This window comes from Sprattus sprattus (genome assembly GCF_963457725.1).
Source record: "Sprattus sprattus genome assembly, chromosome: 12".
NCBI lineage: Eukaryota > Metazoa > Chordata > Actinopteri > Clupeiformes > Clupeidae > Sprattus > Sprattus sprattus.
In genome coordinates, this window is record NC_137910.1 from 26903810 (window position 1) to 26928333 (window position 24524).

Sequence of the window (24524 nt, forward strand, 5' to 3'; positions counted from 1 at the left end):
TCGTTTTAATTTATGTATACGCCGGGTATCTTTCACATTATATAGCCCCTCTTCAATTATATTAAGGGAAGTTAAACTTCAGCCTATTTACCCTACGTAATATATATGCGACAAATAGCTGTCGAGTAGGTGCTGACGACTGAAGGGCACAGCAGACACGTGCCAAAATAGTATGTATCGATTTGTTGTCGGGAGGCTAGGTCCTGCGTTTTAGTAAATAACGTTGCCAACATATGAAACGGTTCCTCTATGCCATGTAAAAGCATATTTTGTGTGTTTCATGAAGGTGATAGATCTTTGCTAGTTTTCTGTTGACTATATACAGAGTCAGGAAGTCAATGGACCATGAACTGAGTTAGCTTAGCTAGCCAGCCAGCTAACTACATAATCACAGTAACAGACAGGAGCCGCTAGCGAGCTAGGGAGTCTGTGTAATAGACCAATAAGGAAATCTCTGGTTGTGCAACGTACTGTTGACAGTTGACCTTGCTCCTGGTAAGATATGTAAAATCTGAAGAAAGTAATGTTAGGCAGTAATATTGTGTTACTTGGATATAGTTGAGATTGAACGTGAAAAAAATGCAGAGCTCATCGCTAGTCTAATGGTTATATTTTAGCACAACGTCCTGAGCATTCAGCAAGTTTTGAATCGCTTGCTATCAGAAAAGGTTAACCATGCAAACGTAATTTGAGAGGAAATTGCATGGTTCTCACAAAATCTCTGAGCTTTCAAGTTGATACAAGCAAGAGAGACGTTTTGTACAGTGTCAATTTAATGCATGCTAGTTAAGCTGATTACTTCATTCATTTGTGTCATGACATTCAACTGATCAACACAACTATTCACATAGCCAGTCAGCTAACAATGTAATCATAACTGTCTTGATTAAAGTGTTTTTTTGTGAAATGGACACCGTAGTACTGTTGTCATAATCTGGTCGATGTTACCACGTACAGGCAAAGAACTACACGGAAATGTGTGAGTCTTGACAACTAGAATAATGGCAACGGAGGCATCGGTCTCCTCACCTGGGCGCCCCCAGATCCCAACACCCACGCAGAGGGACTATTATTGGGTGCGCTCTTTCGTAGCTGGAGGTAATGTTTTTTGCCGTCTTACATACATATAGTGGTCATATGCAACAATCACAAGTTGTAGGTTGTACGTCCACTAACGTTTATGTAGAATAACATTATTTTTGGCCTACACTACACACCTTGAATAAAAAATGTAACCATTCATAGTAGTTAACTGCTAACTGGATAATTGCATATACATCATCACTGTCTTAAAGGTTCGTGTGGTATTTTTTGGTCCATAGTATAGTTCATTTTATTATCTGGATGTTACTACCTTCCATCACATAAGAGGTCATTTTTTGGTGTGGTTTGTATGTCTGTTGTTTTGTTTGTCAGCAGGAATGCTAAAATAATATCAGGCTGATTTTCATGAAACTTAGTGGAGGGATAAAGCATAGGCCAAGGAAGAACCCATTCCATTTTAAAGCAGATCTGAATCAAGGGGCGAATGCAGGATTTATTTTTTCCCCACTTTCTTAAAATTGTGAAATAGGACATATTGGCCTTGGCAGAGGGCTTCTTTTATTGCCTTTCTAGTTAAGATAAGTCTTGTTTTTTCCATTATGTCATTTTAGGTGTGGCAGGATGCTGTGCCAAGTCAACTATTGCTCCTCTGGACAGAGTGAAGATTTTATTACAAGCCCATAGCCCTCATTACAAAAACCTTGGTAAGTCAGCCACCTTGCAAGTAGTTTGTGTTCCTGATGAAACAAAGATGGCTTCTCCAACATAGTGCATGGTGCGAAAGGAAATGAGACATTCCATTTGCCATCAGATCTGTCTACCTATCTGTCTCTCGTTTTGCTTATACGTACATGACCATATACATGCTCTTAGATATACAGGGGTGACAAATTAAAGGAAAAACCTAAATAAATGAGCAGAGAAACATGCTTCCACACAGGCGCACTGCATGGTACAATTAAGGCAAAGTAAGTACCTATTCTGGGAAATGTACTTCTGTGCGGCGCTGAAACTGCTGGGTGACGCTTGCAGTGTTGTTGTTAAGGTCACGGTCACAGCCACTGAATGAACACAAGCAAGCTGTTAGCTGAAATATAGGCTTTAAATAATCAAAGTGATGTATATTCATGGCAAAGCTAAGCTTTTTAATTGAGTGTTAGCAGCTGTATAGCAGAATATCGACCTTAAGGAAATTCTGTTGTTAATTAGGGAATCTAAGGTTGAACGTAGGTTTAACAGTCTAATGTTGGTGCTGCCGTTGGGGAAATATGTCATTATTTGCTCATGCTCGGATGTGACAGATCAATCGAAGTAGGTCACTTGTAGGTCTGTAGTTCCTGCGCTGCAGTGGAAACGGAAAGTTTGAGGGGGCCGGTCCTGTAAATGATCGCGCCACCTAGGAAGTGTCCCTGTGTTCCTGCAGTGGAAAAGCGCCCAATGCAGGACATGATCAGACTGCCAGCAGGAACAGTCTGTATACAATTACATAGAGGGATTTCATAGTAGGGTTGCAGTGCATAAACCTCTCATTACAAAGATGAATGCACTGGTCTACTGTGATGTGGAAGTGATTTGGTCAGATGATTCATCCTTCATCATATTCTTGATAAGTGGGCGAGTGCATGCGTTAGTGGGGCAGATAACAGCACTTTTTAATGATGAATCGTTCAAATGTGGATACAAGCGTCAAAATTGGCACAATTACTCTATGGGTACTGCTCTTTAAATAAAGAACGCTAGCCAACGCAAAAAACGCTCATGTCGGGCCGCGGCGGCCATTTTATTTTCCGCCATTATCAAATGATATATCTCCTGAAAAAAACATCACAGCACAAACAAGATGTTGTCAACCCCTATGTTTTGATGGTCAAGGATTACAATGATACCATAGACAACATCATTGAATGCTTTGTTTCATTCAAGGTTGCCATTTTGCCTTCCCCCATAACCGAAATCTGTCTGCGTCATATCTCTTCAGCCAAACACAATAAATGAAATGTGGTAATGTCTACCCCTATGTTTTGATGGTCTAGGATTACAATGATACCATACACAACACCATAAACTTTATAAATCTAATGATCAGTCTTATTGTGAGGTATAATACTGTGGAATAGAAATCATAATATTAATAGACTCCTCGCCTTCAAAAGTGGAGTCGTGGCATACACCAAGAGAACAGTACAGGCCTGAATGCTTCAGCCCTACAGTGTGGGGATCCAGTGGCCCTGTGATGCTGTGGGGGGCATTTTGCTGGCATGGTTTGGTTCAGGTCGACCCCTAAGTGGTTGAAGTCACTGCAAATCAATACAAAGTTGTTCTGTCACCTTTATCCTATGATGAACCCTGTCTATCCTGATGGGTGCGGTCTCTTCCAGGATGACAATGACCCCATCCTAGGGCACAAAGGGTCGCGAAATGATTTGATGAGTATGAAAATTATGTGAATCATATGCTATGGCACTCACCAGATCTCATCCCAATTGAACACCTATGGGACATTTTGGACCAATGTGTTAGACAGCGCTCTCCATCACCATCATCAAAACCCCCACCTAGGGAATATCTTTTGGAAGTAAGGTGTTCCATCCCTCCAGTAGAGTTCCAAGGCGCATTGAAGCTGTTCTGGCGGCTCGTGATGGGCCCAACACCTTACTAAGACACTTTATGTTGGTTTTTCCTTTAACTTTTCACACATCTGCATGTATGTACATATACAAAAAATAAGGAGTCACTGCTGTTTACAGAGGTAAGTAGAACTAATTCCAGTCCAGTGCCAAGTGAAGTTCTCTGTCTGTATGTCTGTGTTTCTAAGGCTGAATGACAAATATGATTATGAACGGAAGAGGTATGTAGTGAAGACCTATACTACAAGTGATTTTGTCTTTAACTGCTGACCTGCTTGTTTGGCAGGTGTGTTTGCCACCCTCAAGGCTGTGCCAAAAAAGGAGGGTTTCCTTGGCCTGTATAAAGGAAATGGTGCCATGATGGTTAGGATATTCCCCTATGGAGCCATTCAGTTCATGGCCTTTGACAACTACAAAAAGGTGAATGTTCTGTTGTCCATTTTCCATGCATGATAACAGAAAGAGAAGTTACATTCAGTTCAGTGTAACTCACTTGCTCATCTAAATCAGTGTCAGCATTAGATTAAAATGGATTATCCCGGTTTGCAGCTGTTTACATTGATGCAAGCAAATGTTATTTCAGTGCTAGTATATTGCACAGGGAGAGATGTGATATGTGGCAGTATGTATTTACACTGTGATCCATTTTTTCTTGCAGTTTCTTAACAAACGGTTAGGGATATCTGGTCACATCCATCGACTCCTGGCTGGGTCAATGGCAGGTATAGTCGCGTCTCTTTGTGGCCAAATGTATTGGCAAATGTTTGATCATGGGCTTTGAGGTTTTAAGCCCTCTGTATTGTGCTTGATATTTAGGAAATACAAGTGAATTATTTTGCCTTGTGATCTGATATATATATTTTTTTAATGTCTAGGTATGACGGCCGTTATTTTCACTTACCCACTGGATGTAGTTCGAGCGCGCCTTGCCTTTCAAGTGACTGGACACCACCGCTATACAGGGATTGTCAATGCTTTTCAGACAATATATCTGAAGGTATCATATGATGTGTACTATCGCTCTACGTCATCGCCATGCCCATTGGTATTCTTTGTTAAGACAATAATAGTTCTGTTAACATGTGCTGTTTCCATCTTAAGGAGGGTGGCTTCTCTGGCTTCTATCGGGGTCTGACGCCCACCCTTATTGGCATGGCTCCTTATGCAGGTACAGGCTTTTTATTATTATTGTGTTTTCATTCTCATGGGGCTTTTTATTATTATTGTGTTTTCATTCTCATAGGGGTACTAATTATTATTATTGTGTTTTAATTCTCATGGGGCTTTTTATTATTGTTGTTTTCATTCTCATGGGTTTTCCCCCCTCCCTCACACCCTTTCTTTCACGGATACATAAAGGGTTCTCCTTCTTCACCTTTGGAACACTCAAGAGTCTGGGCCTCGCCCATGCCCCAGAGCTCTTGGGCCGGCCGTCATCAGACAACCCGGACGTGCTGGTGCTGAAGCCACAGGTTAACCTGTTGTGTGGGGGCATCGCTGGCGCCATCGCCCAAACCATATCGTGAGTGAGCTCCTATTCACATACATCAACCAAATGTTGTCATGGGAACAAAGAAAAAAGTAATAAAAGGAAATTGAATGAAATAGACACATTTGAGCAATTATATTCCCTTCCCAAGGGTTTTTTGAAGTAGTCATGGGATGTTGCATGGCAAATAAAAAAGCTCTGAAGGTGCTATAAGCATATTTATCAAGGTAAATCAAAGGTTTTGCATTGCTTGGAATGTTATAGGACTATCCGTGATGCATTGTGGGTGATATAGCTAGCTTTCTTCTCTTTTCAAAGTAACAACAGCCAGCATTTTTCCACAGGAAAACAGTACAGTAGCTATTGGTTTTCTCTTGTGAAATCACATGAACCACTTCTTCAAATGATAAAACAAGTGGTGAAAGTTTGAGCCGTTGTCCAGTGCTGTCCTGGCTTGAGACATTTCTGGCCTTATTTGTTTTGCTGTGAGAAAGGTGTCAAACAAGCAGCAGTCTTCAGTAATGGTGCAGGGTAACAGCACCAAAAAGCATGATAGGTTACAGCCACAGAGCCTGCAGTCTGCAGCAGATTAAGCGTCTTTGAACACTCATTATTGCTGTGGCTGTCTTTCACGCTCTTGGTTTGGGAATCTTGGCTGGCTACATGGGTGCTGTGCTGGGAAAATAGGGCTGGTTTGGAGGTATGTAGAGGAGCAAGGTGCCGACATGTAGCAGGTGGACCTCCATCTATATAGCAAGCTCTGGAAGAGATTTGATAGAAGGGTTGTCTATGCACAGTAAATTGTATCCTCATACTTTTTTGGTGGATGGCAATGTGACTTTATTTGACAACAGTGACAGTTCTGTGTATGCATCCGTCTTTGTCTGTTAGGTATCCTCTGGATGTGGCTCGCAGGAGGATGCAGCTCGGATCGGTCCTTCCAGATTCTGATAAGTGTTCGTAAGTATCAGTCCTCATGTTCTCACAGCTGAATAACCAGAGTGTCCAATGGTTCTCCTTACTTCTTTTTGGTTCTTATTTTTGAAATACAAAGGGATTTTGCACTGGTTATTTTTGTGCCTTGTTAAAGGTGTGGAAAGGTCGTCTAGTCTGGAAAGGACCAATAGACTTGCAACAATAATTTGATTAATAATTTTATCAAAAATGTGAAATACTGTGCATTTTATGCCTTTTGTTTACATTTCAAGTCATGTTTACAATTCTATGAGAAATACTAAACAAAGCAAAAATGAATTACTGCTCCTTTAAATGTTGCACCTTAATATAGCAGTGGAATTTATTATGTCTGGTGTTGGCCAGTGGTAAGAGGCATATTACACATTCTATGCAAGCTTCCTAATTCAGGGTTAAGGCAAGGACAACTGCATACCCTCTGCACCTGCATAACCTCAAAACCATAAAAGAGGCGTATGGTCAGTTCAGGGCAGAAATAGAACAACAACAGGAATGCAAATTCACTTCTTCCCATATGACAGCGTAGTATGTTCTCCTGCTTTGCAGTAACTGTCCTCAGTGTGTCACTCTGAGATGATAAACAATGGATGTAAAGTTTTCTGCCATCAGCACAAACCCAACTGTTTTTTTTTTGTTCTTGTCAAACAGTTCTCTTACAAATACCTTGAAGCATGTGTACGGTCAGTACGGGATTAAGGATGGACTGTACCGCGGCCTGTCCCTCAACTACATCCGCTGTATCCCGTCCCAAGCTGTGGCCTTCACCACCTATGAGTTTATGAAGCAGGTGCTGCACCTGAACTAGAGTCTGGAGTAGTTCCCCCGAAGGCACGCAGCAGCCTTTGGCCTGTCCCCTTCCAACACAGACTGCAAGCTCTGCTGAGGCGGATGGGGGGGGGTCTGGCTAAACCTGTCACTACACATCCACAATCTGATTGGGAATTACCCTGTCAAGAGGGGAATCAAAACAACAACAAAACATCATTGATCATCGATCGTCTGGAATGTTCTTATCTGAATGCATTTAGCTAGTGATGGAAGAACTAGTAATCACCATAAAAAACTGGCTTCTCCTACTTGAGCCCACCCCCCATCTCCTCAACACCAAACAGCAACAAATGACACCCTCACCAAGGATTATATAATTTCATTTATAACACTACATTAATAGAGAGAGTGTTATTTGTGGTTTCATAATGAGAATCACGTCTACTTCTAACTAACAGCGTTTCAGTTTTAAAGGGTGGTCACTGTTCCTCTCTTTGATCTGTGTATTTTGTTTTATTGGATTCATATTTCATTTTAATTTAATTCAAGTGTTACCTGTTAGTGTCATTGTGAATGACAGTTTCAGATGCGACTGCAAATAAGATACCCACAAACAACTTTCATTGTAGCAGATTGAGATTGATTTTTTTCTGCAAATTGAAGATGAGACATGTTGAGCTTTGTTGCTGTCGTACAGGTTTTGGGTCCAATGCCTTTGTTTTGTGTGCGCTACTGTGTTTATTTGCACTATGCCCATCAGAATTCTACAAAAGGAACAAATTACTTCACATTTCTCCATTCTACTTTTTTTTCTCGCTCAGTTATGCAGTCATACCATACATGTAATGAGCTTTTGTTCTTCATGGGTTATTGTTTTCTTTTGCTTTTCAGTCCTCTGATATATATTGTCCATGTTTTTTGTTTTAAAATGTAGTTCTGTTTCATTCAATTAGGAATTTCATTCAGATTAGAATTTGGTATAATGATTATGAATGAGCTATTTTGTGTGTTGTGTCAGGTTTAGACACCGTAATCATATACTGTCAGTTCATGATCTCAAGGCTGTTTTTCATCTTTATGAATGAGTGCATGCTGTGGGCAACCATACTGTGATCTCTATCTTTATTTTTTGGGCAATCTGCACTCTGTAAACTTTTTGTCTCGCCTCATATTTATTTAAGTGTACTTTTATTTCTGTCCACATGATGGCAGTATGGGGCTTGATCTCTTTTGTTTACATGCAATTTTCAATCCCCCAGCCTTCCTAACAATAACGCACACATTTGATATGTGGGAATTCTGTGCTAGTGTCAAGCACTGTAGGTATATGAGTAGAGTGTGTTGCTCCACCAAAGGAATTAAAGGGAAAGTTTACACTTTCATGTGTCATGCGCCGAAACTTGCGCCTTTATATACAAGGATTACATATTGTGTGTGTGTGTGTTCATATTGTTGTCAGACATTCACTCTTGCAGTAATGTTTCTAGTGTCAAATGTTTTGCTATACACATCACATCATTTTTAGCATAAGCCATGGAAACAGACATTTGTAATTTTGAAAGTTTGCATCAAATATGTGTTGAATGCCATTTAAGATTTTCTGTTTATTTTGTAAAATATTTAAAATACATAGCTGCTCTGTCAATCTGGACAATAATTTGTATAAGGAATAAACTGTATGAAACGGTAAGTTCTTTTTGATAATGCTGAGTTTGGTGAAGACTGTGAGGTATAGAGAGAAACTTTATGTAGAGCTGAATCAACTACTGCGTTTGCCTTCTGTATTTGCAGTCCTCAACTGCTATTGCTTATGTTGTGCTTCTGCTCAATTAAAGATGTTATGGATTTGACATCATAAGTGTCTTTAAACATGGATTGAAGAACAGTATGAGCTATGCAAGATTTTACCACAACACATATTCTGGTGACGTTTGGCTTTCACTAGGTGCTATCTCAGATACATTAGATTTCTTTGCTAGTACACAGTTTTGGATGGCTGATGTTTTGAATTCTTTTTAATGTTGTTCTTGTCCAGACCTGTAGTAATTCACTTCAGTTCCCAGGACTAGGAAAAACGCATCCAGTCTCATTTGCATTTATTTTCCTCACTGTTTGCTAGATGTTGTTATATGGTGTGACTGATTTGACTGGTAAATACATACACAGTGGTCATACTGTGGCATGCTTGTGTGTGTACCCTTCCATCGCAAGAGGATTGTATCCACTGTAATGAAAGGATGCCTGTGCATGGCCTGGATCTTGAATGCTTTATCTTTCATGATTTTCAGTTGTGTTGTCTTGTGTCATGCCTAGGGCACTACTGAAAGTGAATGATCTATTTCATTTGGACACACAAATTGGGACATAAAAGTTGCTACTTTTCCCCCCAAAACAAACCCTGCTGAGAGTCAATATTGGATAACCAAGTATTTGTTATTCATGTGGGTTACTGATAGAGTACTGATGGTATGTAGGAAGTACGTTAGAAACAGGGCGCAACATGTTGCAAAGTAAAGTAGAATATTGTTGATGGTGGGTGTTGAAAAATACATGGGAGGGGCTTCAGACTTGGAACTAATTTCATTTGTATGAGGTGAGTGTGGTCTGTGCTCAGTCTGATGAAGAAAGCCCTCATGACTGGAAGTCTAGCTGTGCTGAACCTACAGAAAGCTGAGCTTGAATAGTTTGTCTTTCTCACAAAGATGCCCAGTTACACTGTCACGGTGGCTACAGGTAGCCAGTGGTTTGCAGGGACCGATGACTACATTTATATCACCCTGGTTGGAACTGAGAGAAGCAGTGCCAGGACCCTGCTGGATAAACCTCTCTACAATGACTTTGAAAGGGGAGCGGTAAGTACTAACCCACTCTGAGGCGAAATTAACGCCTGCTAGGTTCTCTTGTAGTGTACCCAAAAAGGACCTGCAGTATCTCGAGGGCTTTTATTTTAAAGAAGGGGAAGAACTACTAAAAAGAGGAAGAGTCTGCCCGCTCCCTTGCACATTGCTCTAGTGTGACTCTTTAAACCTATTGTAAACCTATTAATCCTTATGCTGGTCATTTCTTTCTTCTGAAATTGATACCCAATTTTAGATTGACTCCTATGATATAAGTGTTGGAGAAGACCTTGGCGACATTGAACTGGTGAAAATCGAGAAGAAAAAATATTGGTTCCAAGATGATTGGTATTGCAGATATATCACAGTGAAGAACCCATCAGGAGATTATCTTGAGTTTCCATGCTTTCGATGGCTGGTTGATGACAAAGAAGTTGTCCTCAGGGATGGAAAGGGTATGCATATTCCAACGACTACCCCTAAATTGGCTCCATGTAACCTAGCTGACAGTCTACATATACAACGGTCAGTGAGTGTGTGTGTCTCTGTACAGCTCGTTTGCCACAGGTTGAGAAGACCCCAATAGCAAAGCAGCACCGACGTAAAGAACTAGAAACAAGACAGAAGCTTTTCAGGTTGGTGAATTCTATTGATTCGGGCTGTAAAAGTTTTACAGCAAATTAGGCTCAAAGGAATGTATACTGACTCACAGAACAGGTGATAAGATCCTGGCACAATGTACATTATTCTTAATTCACATATTTGACATGAAAAGAGAATAAAGTATGGTTATGGAAGGTATTAATCAGACACTTTTTTCCAAAGCAACTTAAATTACACACAAACAAGTACCAATTTAAAATTCAAATTTAAATTTAAAGAATCAGTGAATAGTAATGATGATAAAATGATGATAATAAATAACATATATATTTATGAAGTATGCATCAAACAAAATAACAAATTAGATGTTGTTTAAAAAACATACGTTTAACACTTTTGAAATTTGCCAAGGCTTTCACTGGAACAGAGAGCAGTAGAAAGGTCATTCCACCACAGAGGTACCACAAACAATCCAGTGACTGTCCTATCAGCAAGTGAGGTCATTAGATTTACAACCTCAAATCAGAAAAGTTTTGGATTACTCCAAAATCTCTATGTACTTTTCGGCATTAATGGGGTCATCACAGAAGTGTAAGTTACCTTTGCCAAGGGCACTGACACAACCACATACCATGAGGGATCCTGACCTTTGGACTTGCTGGTAACAGTCTGGATGGTCCTTTTCTTTTTGAGTCCGGAGCACACGGCGTCCATTTCTTCCAAAAATACCTGAAATACTGAATTGCCTCGAGCCCAGAGAAGTCAACGGCGCTTCTTGACACCGTTAACATAAGAGTGGTGTAAATAGGAGGAAATAAGAGGGGTCCTAGTACTGATCCCTGAGGTACACCAGTGGAGAGGTGAAATGATTTTGATACTTTTCCCTGCCAAGAAACACTGAATTAACGTCCACAGAGGTGCAATCCAAACCAATTGTGTCCTTTCCCTGAATTCCTAGTTCGGACAACGAAGAGAGGAGGATGTCATGAGTCACTGTATCAAAGGCTGCTGACAAGACTAGTAACATTTTGAACACATGACTGAGCAGAGGCTTCTCCTACTCTCAATGCTTCAGTCACAGATAAAAGAGCTGTTTCAGTAGAATGACCATCTCTTAAAACCAGACTGCTTAGCATCTAGCAAATTATTCTGAGACAAGAAATTAGAAACCTGCTTGAAGACAACCTTTTCAAGAATATTTAACTAAAAGGGAAGAATGGAGAAAGGTGTCTGCAACTCTTCACATCAGATGGGTCAAGTGTAACCATAAGCAACGTAGTAACCCAAGCTTGTTTGAAAGTGGTAGGAAAGTTTCCCGCACTGAGCATGAAGCATTGACTACATGTGTGATAGCAGTAAATTGTAGGCGAGGTAGACTAGAGAGGGGTGGTTGGAAACCCATTCCAGAGGACATGTTGTAAGAGGCATAAATACTTATTTTTCTTTCAGAGTGTAGGATGAATTCAACTCAAATACATTGCTATATGGTCGTGCAATTAATTGCATTTAATGTGACAATAGCTTGACAGCCGCGGAAAAAATTAATCAGTTTCTCTGGTTTTACTATTTATTAGTATGAGTTAAAGTAAAGTTAACATTTTAGTTTTATTCTATAAATTACTGACAAAATTTCTACTAAATTTCAAATAAAAATATTGTCATTTAGAGCATTTATTTGCAGAAAAATGACAATTGGTCAAAATAGCAAAATAAATTGAATGTTTTCAGATCTATAATGCAAAGAAAGCAAGTTCATATGCATTCTTAAACTACACAATACTAATGCTTTAACTTAAGGAAGAGATCAGAAATCAATATCTGGAAACACCTCATCTTTTTTGTTATTTTGACCAATTGTCATTTTTCTGCAAATAATGCTCTAAATGACAGTATTTGTATTTGAAATTCAGTAGAAATATTGTCAAAAGTTTATAGAATGAAACTAAAGTGTTAATTTTGCTCAAACACATACCAATAAATAGTAAAAAAAAGAAAAACTGATATTTTTTTTAAAGTGGTCTCTTAATTTTTTCCGCGGCTGTATGTTATGTTCAGGATGAGGCTTCTACAGTATGTTTATTTGTTTTAAATTAATTTTCAAAGATGGAAAGAGTGGCACCCAGGCTTTCCAATGAGCATAGATGCCAAGGCCCACAGAGATCTCCCCCGCGACATCCAGTTTGACAGTGAGAAGGGTGTGGATTTCGTTTTGAACTACAGTAAAGCGTAAGTGGATTTTGATACAACCATCATGAAGGGTTTTTTGTCCATTACTTGCATATAACTTGGACAGCTTGTAAGACTACATCACAGTTACTAGAGAGACAAGGGAATCATTTTGCAGAATACCTGAATTTGCATCCCGCAAAGCTTCCTGTGTACTACTTTCAGCAGCAGAGTCATTTAAATTAGTCATTAGTTCAGTCTCTGGTCTGAAAGAAGCATGTCAGCGTTTTTGTGTCAGACATAATCAGCAGATGTAATGGCTGGCTATGTGGTTGATACAGAAATAGAGAAGTTAATTTTGATGATGATGAAGATGAACTGCTTATTTGTTTCTATCAATTTGCATTGCTATCACCTAATCCGTCTATGGAAATAACCAACAGCTAACAGAGCACAAATAATGCTGAACCGAATGGCCTTCATAGTGATAATATATTTTGTGAATATTTTGCTCATGTAGGTATTTCTGATGAAAACCTCTTTATTTGTATTATTTATGTACACATTTCACAGAAAGGGCTGTACAGTTAGTAGGGATTGCTTTGCTTAGTATTTTTCAACCAACACAATGATCTGTCTCTATATCGATATTTGGGGAGAAGAGAGGAAGTGGATGTGGTTTATATTGTAGGTCACGTTGCATCAGGCAAATGCATTTTCTTACCCAATATTTATTGGCAATGCAATTGTTGTGCCTTTAAAGCATCAAAATAATGTAGGCATTCAATTCATTATGAAATGTGTTTCCACATCCTCATACTGTTCTTTTCATCTCTCTCTTTTTCAATTGACAGTGATATTCTATTAGAATATACAAGCTGTGTTTTTTATCAGTGGCGTTGTGTGAAACATTGGCTACCCTACTAATATGAGAGAAAAAGCCTATAGCTTTCATCATTGCCAGAGTATTGTACAATTGCCTTAACTCCAGACGCAGAACCAGGTTAGCTAGTGTTTTAAACGTTTCTCACAGATTACAGCGTAATGATTATTGATAATGATTATTATCGTTTAACTGAATTGTATGCTGCCAGGTTCACACACAAACCACCAGCTGCTGCCATCGTGTGTGATGATGCAAGGAGCGTGCTCTCTCTAACAACTCTCTCGCACACAAAAGAAAAACTCTCTCACACACTAAATAACAAGTATACATTGATTTAAGCTCTTGTCTGTTCTCAACCGTTGTTCTTAAATGCTGTTTTTTTTGTAGATCTAAAGACAAATTGGTGTCAATTCCATGTAACATGTGGCTCTGAGCCTGTTGCTTGTGCACGTGGATATTTTTATCTTGTGGCCATTCACAATGATATGAATTAATTTGAAGGAACATAGGTTGATGGACTTGTCATGGAGCTGAATACATAATAATCAAATCAAATCAAATCAAATCAAATCAAACTTTATTTGTACGGCGCATTTCATACACAAAGGTAACACAATGCGCCTCACAGTAGGAAAGAAGGGAAATAAAGGGGGGGGGAGGGTTACAAATACTTGTAAAGAGACATAGATAGATAAATAAGTAAACGTCCATAAATGTAAAATAGATACATTTTACATGATAACAGGGCATCACATAGCAACAGGGCATCACATAGCAACAGGGCATCACATAACGCATGTCAACAGGGCATCACATGACAACAGAGCATCACGTGACAACAGGGCACCACATTTCTGTTGTGTTCTGTTTGCCGGGGCCGTACATGCATCCACTCGGCAAACAGGAAACACATTTGATGTAGCGGTACTTAATTGGGGGTTACAAACACTTGTAAAGAGACACGGATTCGTAAATAAATAAATGTTTCAAAATATGTTAAATTAATACATTTTTACAGTGAGTGATAAGCCAGATCAAAGAGGTATGTCTTGAGTGTATGTTTAAATGTATCAACCGTTTCAGCCATTCTTAGGTATTCTGGCAGAGTATTCCAAAGGCTGGGGGCATAGAAGCTAAAAGCTGCTCTCCCATGTCTCTTAGTCCTAGCTTTTGGTACTATTAGGAGATCAGTGCCGGAGGACCTCAGGGTTCTACTGGGTGAGTACCTTGAGAGCATGTCTGTTATATATTCAGGTGCTTGACTATGGAGTGATTTATAGACTAGTAGGAGAATCTTGAAATCTATTCTAGAACTAACAGGTAACCAGTGCAGGGATTTTAATACTGGTGTGATGTGCGCTCTCCTTCTTGTTTTAGTGAGGACTCGCGCTGCTGCATTCTGTATTATTTGTAGTTGACTAATGGCTTTTTTTGGTAGACCAGACAAAAGAGAGTTACAGTAGTCTAGCCTGCTTGTGATAAACGCGTGAATCAGTCTTTCGGTGTCAGCCTGAGCGAGAAACTGTTGCACCTTAGCAATGTTTCTTAAGTGATAAAAAGATGTTTTAATTATATTTTTGATGTGGGTTTCAAAATTGAGATGACACCTAGGTTTTTGGCTTGGTGCTTGGTGTTAAGTGCTACTGTTTTTAAATGTGCAGATAGTTTATCTCTTTCATTTCTTTCACCAATGACTAATACCTCTGTTTTATCCTGGTTGAGCTGGAGAAAGTTTTGTGACATCCATACATTTATATCAGAAATGCAATTTACCAAGCAATCAATAGAGCTGTAGTTGTTGGGTGTTACAGAAATATAGAGCTGGGTGTCATCCGCGTAACTATGATAGTCGATGTTGTGCCTCCTTATTACACTACCAAGGGGTAGCATGTAAAGACTGAAAAGTAAGGGGCCTAAAATGGATCCTTGAGGGACCCCACAGGTCATAGAAATGTTTTTGGAGCTGTGGTTTCCGAGGGCAACAAAGTATTCCCTGCCTGTTAGATAGGTCCTAAACCAGTTTAGGACTGGACCAGCGAGGCCAACCCACTTTTCAAGTCTGTCAATAAGGATATCATGATCAACAGTATCAAAGGTTGCACTAAGATCCAGAAGGGCCAGGACAGATAGCTTTTTGGAGTCAGCATTAATCCTGAGATCATTTACAACCTTGACTAATGCCGTTTCTGTGCTATGATTGGATCGAAAACCAGATTGAAAAGTGTCAAAGACACAATTAGCATCTAGGAAAATATTTAACTGTTTAAAGACAATTTTTTCTAGGATTTTGCTAAGAAAAGGAAGGTTGGAGATTGGTCTATAGTTGTTTAGAACAGAAGAGTCTAAACTGCTTTTTTTCAACAGTGGTCTCACCAAGGCGGTTTTAAGTTCTGATGGGAAAACACCTGGAAGCAAGGAACAGTTAATAATGGCTAGAATGTCCTTAGATACAGAGTCAGAGATGGTCTTAAAAAATTTGGTGGGAATGGGATCAAGAGGGCATGTAGACGGCTTCATTTGTGACACTACTTTGTTCAGCGTTTCTATATCAGTCAGTGCAAAAAAGCTAATACTGGTACAGCATGGTGGAGGGGGATCGGAAAACAAAACATTTGGAATTTCTTGAGCAATATTATTTCTAATGTTTGTTATCTTATCTCTGAAAAATGCTGCAAATTCCTCACATTTGGAGGTGGAAAAAAGACTATCATCTACTTTGGGTGCAGGGTTTATAAGGCTATCTATTGTTGAAAAGAGGACTCTGGAATTGTTAGAGTTTATAGATATCAACTTAGAGAAATGATCCTTCCTAGCATTTCTTATTGCTTTATTAAAAACTGAGAGTTGATCCTTAAAAATATCAAGGTTGACCTGTAGCTTGGTCTTTCTCCATGTACGCTCAGACCTTCTGCAGGATCTCTTAAGTTTAATAATTTCCTCATTTCTCCATGGAGCTTTTTGTTTGGCTAAAACCTTTTTTTGTTTCAATGGTGCGACAGAGTCAAGTGCTGTCCTTAATTTTGTATTTAGAGTAGTTACTAGATCATTAACACATGATGGCCCCGCCTCTGGTGTTTTTGTATTAGTTATGTCTTGTCTAGTTATCATTATTTTGAAATTCTCAGCTGCTGCAGAGTTAAGATAGCGTTTCGTAATAAAACTTTCGGCACTATTTTTAACTTTAGGTACCAGTGCTGTAAAGAAAATACAAAAGTGGTCAGAAAGAGCAAGGTCACAGATAGAGGATATAACAGTCGTAAGACCCTTTGTAATAACTAGATCAAGGGTGTGGCCACGGTTGTGAGTGGGTTCAGTGATGTGTTGGGTAAAGTCCATGGAATTTAAGAGATTCATAAAATCCCGGGCCTTTGAGTCGTTCCCATTATCAATATGTATGTTAAAATCGCCAGTGATAATAATCTTATCGTAGTTTGTGTGGATAATGGAGAGTAGTTCTGAAAAGTCTGTTAGAAAAGTGGGACATTGCTTGGGTGGCCTATACACAGTTACTGACAGAACAGTAGGCTGGCACTTAAGAACTATGGCATGATATTCAAATGAGGCAAACTCATCGAAGGAGATGCTCCTGCAGCACAGGGCATCCGTGGCTATGGTGGCTGTCCCGCCCCCTTTTTTACCATTTCTAAAGGACTGAAAAAAGCTATAATTGGGAGGGGACGCTTCAATAAGAGCTGCAGACCCATTTATGTTTAGCCAGGTTTCTGTTAAAAACATACAGTCTAATTTACGTTCACATAATAATAAATAATGCGAATTTCGGGGAGAAGAAATTATCTGTTTACAATGAATCATTTGTGCTTTCCTGAATAACGTATTCAAATTCGAGTACATCCCTAGATCTCACTTCCCCAAAACAAGTTCTGTTTCTCTGCCATTCTGAAATTCAGTGGAAGTCTTGGAGTGAAATTCAATATACTGTACATCGCACTCCCTTCATGCTATGTGTAGGTGATACTGCTGAATATGGCTTTATATATCCTTTTGTTTTGGATGCCGTAGTATAGTGGAATAGACCTCCATATTTTACAGTTTTTCTCCATTGCTTTGGGTAATTTCGCGAAACAGAAATTACATTCTCGAAACAATACGTGCAAACCTCCAAACCACTGGGCACTTGTTCACAACAGATTGGAATTTCTCATTCCTTTAATCACATTGCAATTGTATTTGCACATCCTTGTAAATGACAATACAATTGTAGCCTGACGATGTCATACTCATAATTCTAGTCAGAATATGAGTCTGAGATCGGACAATTGGGCTGTGATTATGGGGCGTGTTTCAACGAACCAGGAAAGAAAATTCCTCTTCGCTGAATTGGATACCTAGAACCAATCAGCGCAACGTAGTATTACCATCTGACAGATTAAACTTTTACCTGCTCCCGTAGGAAGGACGGCAAAAACATCTTTTCAATCGACAAATGCCTTGATCGCGTTTCTCTGTTCCTCTTTCAAAATGAATGCGCTGTCAATATCTGCTGCCTGCTCACGTTACTTAATTAGCACTCAATGCTAGAAGCTACCATTAGTTTCAACAATTATTTTGGCCAACGCGTTAGCATAACCGATCAATAATGGTCTAGAGTGCTTTAGTTAGGACCTAAAATCCTCGGCAACACTCGTTTTGCGTATACACAACTAACCGAGTCAATGTAGACATAAAAAAGTCGTGTAGATAGCTTAAATCATATAAAATATGTCCCACTAAGCTCCCGAGACGGCGCCATCTTTGTTCGATGTATATTCCGGTATATTCTATCTATATCTGTCCATCAACGTATAAAGCCCGCCCTTACAATTTGATTGGTTTAGATTGCGTTTCAACCTTTTTGAAACGTTAAATCTCTCCCAACTAACTCGATTCCAGACTGAATCTCCCAGAACAAAAATTTTGTGGGCGGAGTTCAGGCTGGTATCCAGGCTAATACAATTGCCTACAGTTTGCACAAATTTCAAATGATGTAGTACATCTTTGAAAATGGTTAGGTTCAATTGCCTTCCGTTAGCCCAATTACCAATTGAATATATCTTGCTGGTCTAAACTGACTGTTGTTTCTCAGTCAAGTCGCTGTTCTCTGCAAAACATGTTGGCATAATTTCCTTGTGTACATCATCACCTGCAAAATAGTTCCCTCCACTGTCAAAATCTTTCAGGCACATAATACCATGAAAAACCTCAAGCTATATACTGTAATATGGATCTCTTGGATCATCAGCTTACAGGAATTTTCAGGTGCAACTAGGACTTTACTTATCAAGGGGGAAATTCACACATCCGATCACCAATCACAAAGTACGTTTAGTTAGCTGACAGGTCCTATCCAGGAGTATAAATGCTTCCATCAAATATCTCGAGCTTGACCAAGTTCAGTACAATTTTTGAACATGGAAGCACTTGGCCAGGGAAACAACCAAGGGCAACTGCCTGTTCGAGGAAGAGGAAGAAGAAGAAGAAGGAGAGGAGCAACAACAGTGGATGTCCCAGGCCAGCGCGGGGGCAACATCACCATGTGTGATGCCATTTTCGAGAATGGTGTAGTCACCCACATTCCCAGTCTTGGCCCATACAATACCCAGAAGCTCCAGGTTGTGTTGTTAGTGTAGGCTATACATCATTTTAGTTTTGAAGCGCTTATTGTATGACAGTATATTGTGCTGTACACATTTTCTGTTACTGTAACCACGATGTACGGCAATAACTGTAACAATTTCCATGGCAGTATGAGTGCTACCTTGTAGGCTACGCTTGAATTATTATTTTTTCGGTTTGATACACAAAGTATTCTGGAAAGAAAACATCTACTGCAGTAAACATTCAGTGTCTAAGGACTGAGCCAAGATTGAAATGTGCACTTGAGGGAGATTTCTATGGTCCACTGCCATACTGACAAAACATCTAAACGTTTTGACCTGCAGAGTTTAAACAGGGTCAAAGGGACATTCCATTTTGGGGGCACTGACTATTTGTATGACAAAAGGAATTCGTTCTGACTGATGAGTTGTCTGTTTTGGGAGATATTTACCTTTTGCAGGTGTGCCTTAGTGTTTTGCTAAACCATCTAGGTCATTTTGGCTAATGTATTTAAAGCCCTGAGAATGTGCTTTTTTTTGAGAGATGAGCCACAGCAATCGAGAAGGAACCTTTCATTTTTGGGGCAATGACTATTTATATGAGAAAATTATTTGGTTTTGAAGCTTGGGTAAACTGTTTTGGGTGAGATATGACCTTTTGAAGGTGATCTATGTAGTTGTGCTGAACTATAGGCTATTTTTGAGAATGTCATTTCTGTTTCGTGATTACCCAAAGCAATGGAGAAAAACTGTAATACCACCAACCATGATAGGCCACAGCATTGTAGCTACATTGCTCGATTCATTTCAGACAAACAGATAGGCAGATATAGAGATGCCAGATAGACAAACAAGTAGATGAACTAAAGTTGGCTTCAACAAAATGAAATCAACAGTAAATTAGTACTTGAAAATATAGGAAACATACAACATGATGTGAATGTTTGTAGTATTGAATGAAAACATGCATAAAGCACATTCCAGGCAAGAACTGTCTACAATTAGGGTATTATTCACTGAAACAGCATCCCTTTTATTTCCCTTTAGGAGCTGATTGCACTGTGAACATACCAGTCTTAATGTATTTCAAATACCTTATGTTCATACAGAATCGAAAACCTGGCTGTGAACCAGTTCATGCATATGTTCCAGTCTTCTTGGAATGACCTGGCTGACTTTGAACAGATATATATGAGGATCAAGAACACCATTTCAGGTAGATACAAAATATGACGTGAGTGAGAGAGTGAATGATAACTATTTATAACATTGTAGATTTATTACTTTGTACTGTGACATTGATGAATTAGAATACCATTATTTTTGGCTCTACCAGGATACAAACAGATTATGTATATCTGTATTTCCTTTTACTTTTGACGTTGCAGTGCATGTAGATTGACAAGTATAGTATAGTCTAGTATAGTATAGTATAGTGTATATAGACAGTATACATTGTCCAGGTCATAGAACCTCAACTCCACCTCAAGTGACCCAAGGTTTTGACCTACCATCTGTGCTTTCAAATTCACATGGACAGGAACAGGAAATTATGCAAATGCTTCAACCATGACTCTTTTTTCAACCAGAATATGTTATGCAACACTGGAAAGAAGACTTCATGTTTGGATACCAGTATCTTAATGGATGCAACCCTGTCGTCATCCAGAAATGCCACAAAATACCCGACAAGTTCCCAGTGTCTCATGACATGGTGAAGGACTACTTGGAGCGAGAAATTACTCTTGAGGAGGAGGTCAAGGTAAGACCACAGAAGGCCTGTCCTCTCCCCATATATTAAAAGATTGAAAATTTAGAGAGGGCAAAACGGATAACATTTTTTACTTTTTGCAGGCCGGAAACATTTTCCTTGCAGACTATGAGGTAATGGATGGTGTGAAGGCAAACAGTACAGACCCTTGCACTATGCAGTATCTGGCTGCTCCAATCTGTTTATTGTACAGAAACCAACGGAACAAGATAATGCCATTGGCCATTCAGGTATTTCTATTAAATTATAGTTTTAACTATAATCATTACAGTTAGTTGATGAGATGTTGCTAGGCATATAAAACAGTCACCTTTGACTTTTGTTGATTAAATGAGTCATAGATTAAAATTGTAGTTGTCAGTAGCATGTTTTGAAATATGCTTTATTAAGATTTTATTTAAAAACATGGCATTGAAAGAACAAGAAAGAACATAAGCGAATTAGATGTTTCCTCCTGGCAGCTGCATCAGGCCCCAGGTGAGGACAATCCCATATTTCTCCCGAGTGATGCTGAAAGTGACTGGTTGCTCGCGAAGGTATGGGTGCGCTCATCTGATTTCCATATCCACCAAACGGTCACTCATCTTTTGCGCACTCACCTGATCTCTGAGGTCTTCGGAATTGCCATGTTCCGCCAACTTCCTGCTGTCCACCCAATTTACAAGGTGCCTATCTCCATCAATTCTGTCTATGTATGAAATAGTAACATGTATCATATAATGAATAATATAATGAATAATATAATAACCATAATGGTTAATAATAACCATGAAAGTCAACATACACACACCATGAGTTGTGTAAATCTTTACAGCAGTATATATGAAAATGACGCTTATCTGGTACGTGTATGTGCAGTGTTTAACAGTTAATCTGATATGAATTTCACAACAGACGTGTTTATCGTTAAAATTGTACTGTTGTGTAATTTCACTTGCCTCTAGTTGCTCTATCCACACATCCGCTTCACAATCGCCATCAACACCAAGGCACGGGAGCAGCTGATCTGTGAATGTGGGCTCTTTGATAAGGTGTGCGTCTCAGACATTTGCTCTACAGTACAAGTAGTTTACCAATAATTTAGTTTAAGTATGCCAGGCTCCCCATCTAGGTATTCAGACACTTTTCTCATCTGTGAAAAATAAAAGCTGTGAATTGTGCTTCATAGAACTCTTGGTGTAGTGCATGTATAATATTTTAATGTTTGCATGTGTGTCTTGACAGGCCAATGGGACAGGAGGAGGGGGGCATGTTGAACTGATCCAGAGGGCCATGAAAACCTTCACATACAAAACGCTCCTTTTCCCAGAGTCCATCAAAGCTAGGGGGATGGAGAGCCAGGAGGAGATCCCCTACTACTTCTACAGGGATGATGGCATCAAGGTCTGGGAGATGGTCAAAAGGTAGATGTGTTGGACTATAGCACTGTAGTTAGCTCACCAGTTTTAAACTAAAATTCCATACTGTTGCATTAATGTATTTATATATTTGTTAAAATTCCATAATGTTGCTTTTATATATTAATATCAACTAATTCATATTTGTAATTAGCATGCAAAAACCTTGCAAACATCACCTACAGCCCAGTTTGCACTGATAAAAGCTTGCTAACATAATAGCTGGCGTCTTTTGGTGCAATTGTTAGCCACAATTAGTGAGTAGAGAAACTAACTCCTGAATATATCATAGTTTTGCAGCAGATGTGGTGGCGATTTACTACGACAGTGATAAGACTCTCCAGGAGGATGAGGAAATTCAAGCATTTGTGAAAGATGTCTGCAGCTTTGGAATGCAAGACTTCGACCAATGTGGTAGGTTAAGATTTAGTTGATGTCTATTTAGTTCACTTATCTGCAGATTACATCAATTATAGGGAAGTCACTGAAGTGGTTTCCTCTGCTGTGGAAGAAATTGACTTCCTGCTCATCTCAAAACCTCCTTCTGTTTGCAACATTTGTCGTAACTGATGTATCACATAGTCAGTGATGTTACTTACCTCTCAGCCTTTGCTTCACTGTAGAGTTTCCAAAATTCTTGACGACCAGGGAGCAACTGACAGAGTATCTGACTGTTGTGATCTTCACTGCTTCTGCACAGCATGCTGCTGTGAACTTTGGCCAGGTACAGTAACAAACACTGTAGCAATTGCCATGAGCACATGAAATGTATCCGCACAATAATCACATGAAACATAATGAAACATATCTACACAATGAGCACATGAAACATAATGAAACATATCCACAAAATGAGCACATGAAACATAATGAAACATATCCACACAATGAGCACATGAAACATATCCACACAATGAGCACATGAAACATAATGAAACATATCCACACAATGAGCACATGAAACATAATGAAACATATCCACACAATGAGCACATGAAACATAATGAAACATATCCACGCAATGAGCACATGAAACATAATGAAACATATCCACACAATGAGCACATGAAACATATCCGCACTGAGCACATGCAACATATCCGCACAATGAGCACATGCAACATATCCGCAACAATCGATGTTGCTTTTTCACACTTCTGCTTTCTACTGAGCTAAGAATGAATGATTATGTCTTAAGGAAACCATATACAGTTGAGCACGAACAACCATCAGTACAAGTAAGAGTAGCATTATTCTTGATTAATAAATATGCAATTACAACAAGTTCTTTCCAAGTGACTATAACCCTCGCTACTGTTCACAGATTTGCTTTGAAGTAGTTTTGTTTGTCTATTTGTTCTTCTTGCTATTCCAAATCATCATCCACCAGCTGTACTTTTTGTGCAGAAACTACATGGGGTTTCATTCATGCACTGCATAAGGTGTGCTCTGTTAATTACTTGACAATAGAAATGCTTTATGACCAGTGATGCATATGTCGCTTGAGTGAATATATCATTTTTGGAACCAAAAGTAATACAATATTTTTGTTCAATGGTTTGCTATTGAGAATTTGTAATTTTTTATAATGTGGCAGTATGACTGGTGCTCCTGGATTCCAAATTCTCCATCGACCATGCGGAAACCCACCCCTACGAAGAAGGGCGAGGCAAATGTGAAGTACATCATGGAGAGTCTGCCTGACCGCGGACGCTCCTGTTGGCATCTTGGGGCTGTGTGGGCCCTCAGCCAGTTCCAGGATAATGAGGTAACAGTCAAACAGGAAAAGCAATGCAGACTGCAGAGGAATTTTAGGAAACATTTCCTTCATAATCACATTATTATTGCAGTTTAGGAGCAGCTTCACATTTTGGTATGAAAGACACATTTTCAAATGTTTCCCATGTTCACAATAAGATAAGAAGGTATACCAGCAATTGCTTTTAAAACCTGTCTTACTTTATTGGCCCTGAACCTTGAAAGTGATCAGGAAAACAAATCCCTTTTCCACCAGCTGTTTTTAGGCATGTACCCCGATGAGCACTTCACTGAGAAGCCAGTGAAGACGGCTATGGAGAACTTCCGCAGGAAACTCGCAGAATATTCCCGGGTTGTGAAGGCCAGGAATGAGGGGAAGAAGCTGCCATACTACTATCTGTCTCCAGACAGGATTCCAAACAGTGTAGCAGTTTGAACATGGTCTGATTACTTCAGTCTCTGTGATCTGTTGTACTTTATTTGCTTTCTGCTTTCGCTTTTTGTTTTGTGTTCATTTTATTGGTGGCCTGGCCTACACAGAGTGACACTGTCAAGCGCAGACTATTGCAATCACAGCTTGTTGCAATTAAAAGCACTCCCCCTCTCCCA

The 24524-nt window shown here is 39.3% G+C and overlaps 2 protein-coding genes across 3 annotated transcripts; both read left to right on the forward strand.

Annotated features, from left to right (window-relative positions):
• Positions 1–144: 144 nt before the first annotated feature.
• Positions 145–8721, forward strand: slc25a16 (solute carrier family 25 member 16). 2 transcript variants are annotated; one of them, XM_080848490.1, is made up of 10 exons: positions 145–170; positions 958–1098; positions 1656–1748; positions 3958–4091; positions 4330–4393; positions 4547–4668; positions 4773–4839; positions 5031–5193; positions 6052–6120; positions 6784–8721. In XM_080848490.1, the coding sequence occupies exons 2-10, from the start codon at positions 1002–1004 to the stop codon at positions 6938–6940; spliced, it is 966 nt and encodes a 321-aa protein (XP_080704616.1). In that variant the 5' UTR covers positions 145–170; positions 958–1001; the 3' UTR covers positions 6941–8721. The 2 variants fall into 2 exon arrangements, with proteins under 2 accessions (XP_080704616.1, XP_080704615.1); XM_080848489.1 differs by lacking the exon at positions 145–170 and adding an exon at positions 302–495.
• Positions 8722–9605: 884 nt separating this feature from the next.
• Positions 9606–24440, forward strand: alox5a (arachidonate 5-lipoxygenase a; the record flags this gene model as incomplete). Its single annotated transcript, XM_080848716.1, has 14 exons — positions 9606–9755; positions 9997–10195; positions 10294–10375; positions 12447–12569; positions 20099–20205; positions 20579–20751; positions 20844–20990; positions 21222–21425; positions 21705–21791; positions 21985–22163; positions 22450–22571; positions 22781–22881; positions 23755–23925; positions 24172–24440. The coding sequence occupies 14 exons, from the start codon at positions 9606–9608 to the stop codon at positions 24349–24351; spliced, it is 2025 nt and encodes a 674-aa protein (XP_080704842.1). The 3' UTR covers positions 24352–24440.
• Positions 24441–24524: the final 84 nt, after the last annotated feature.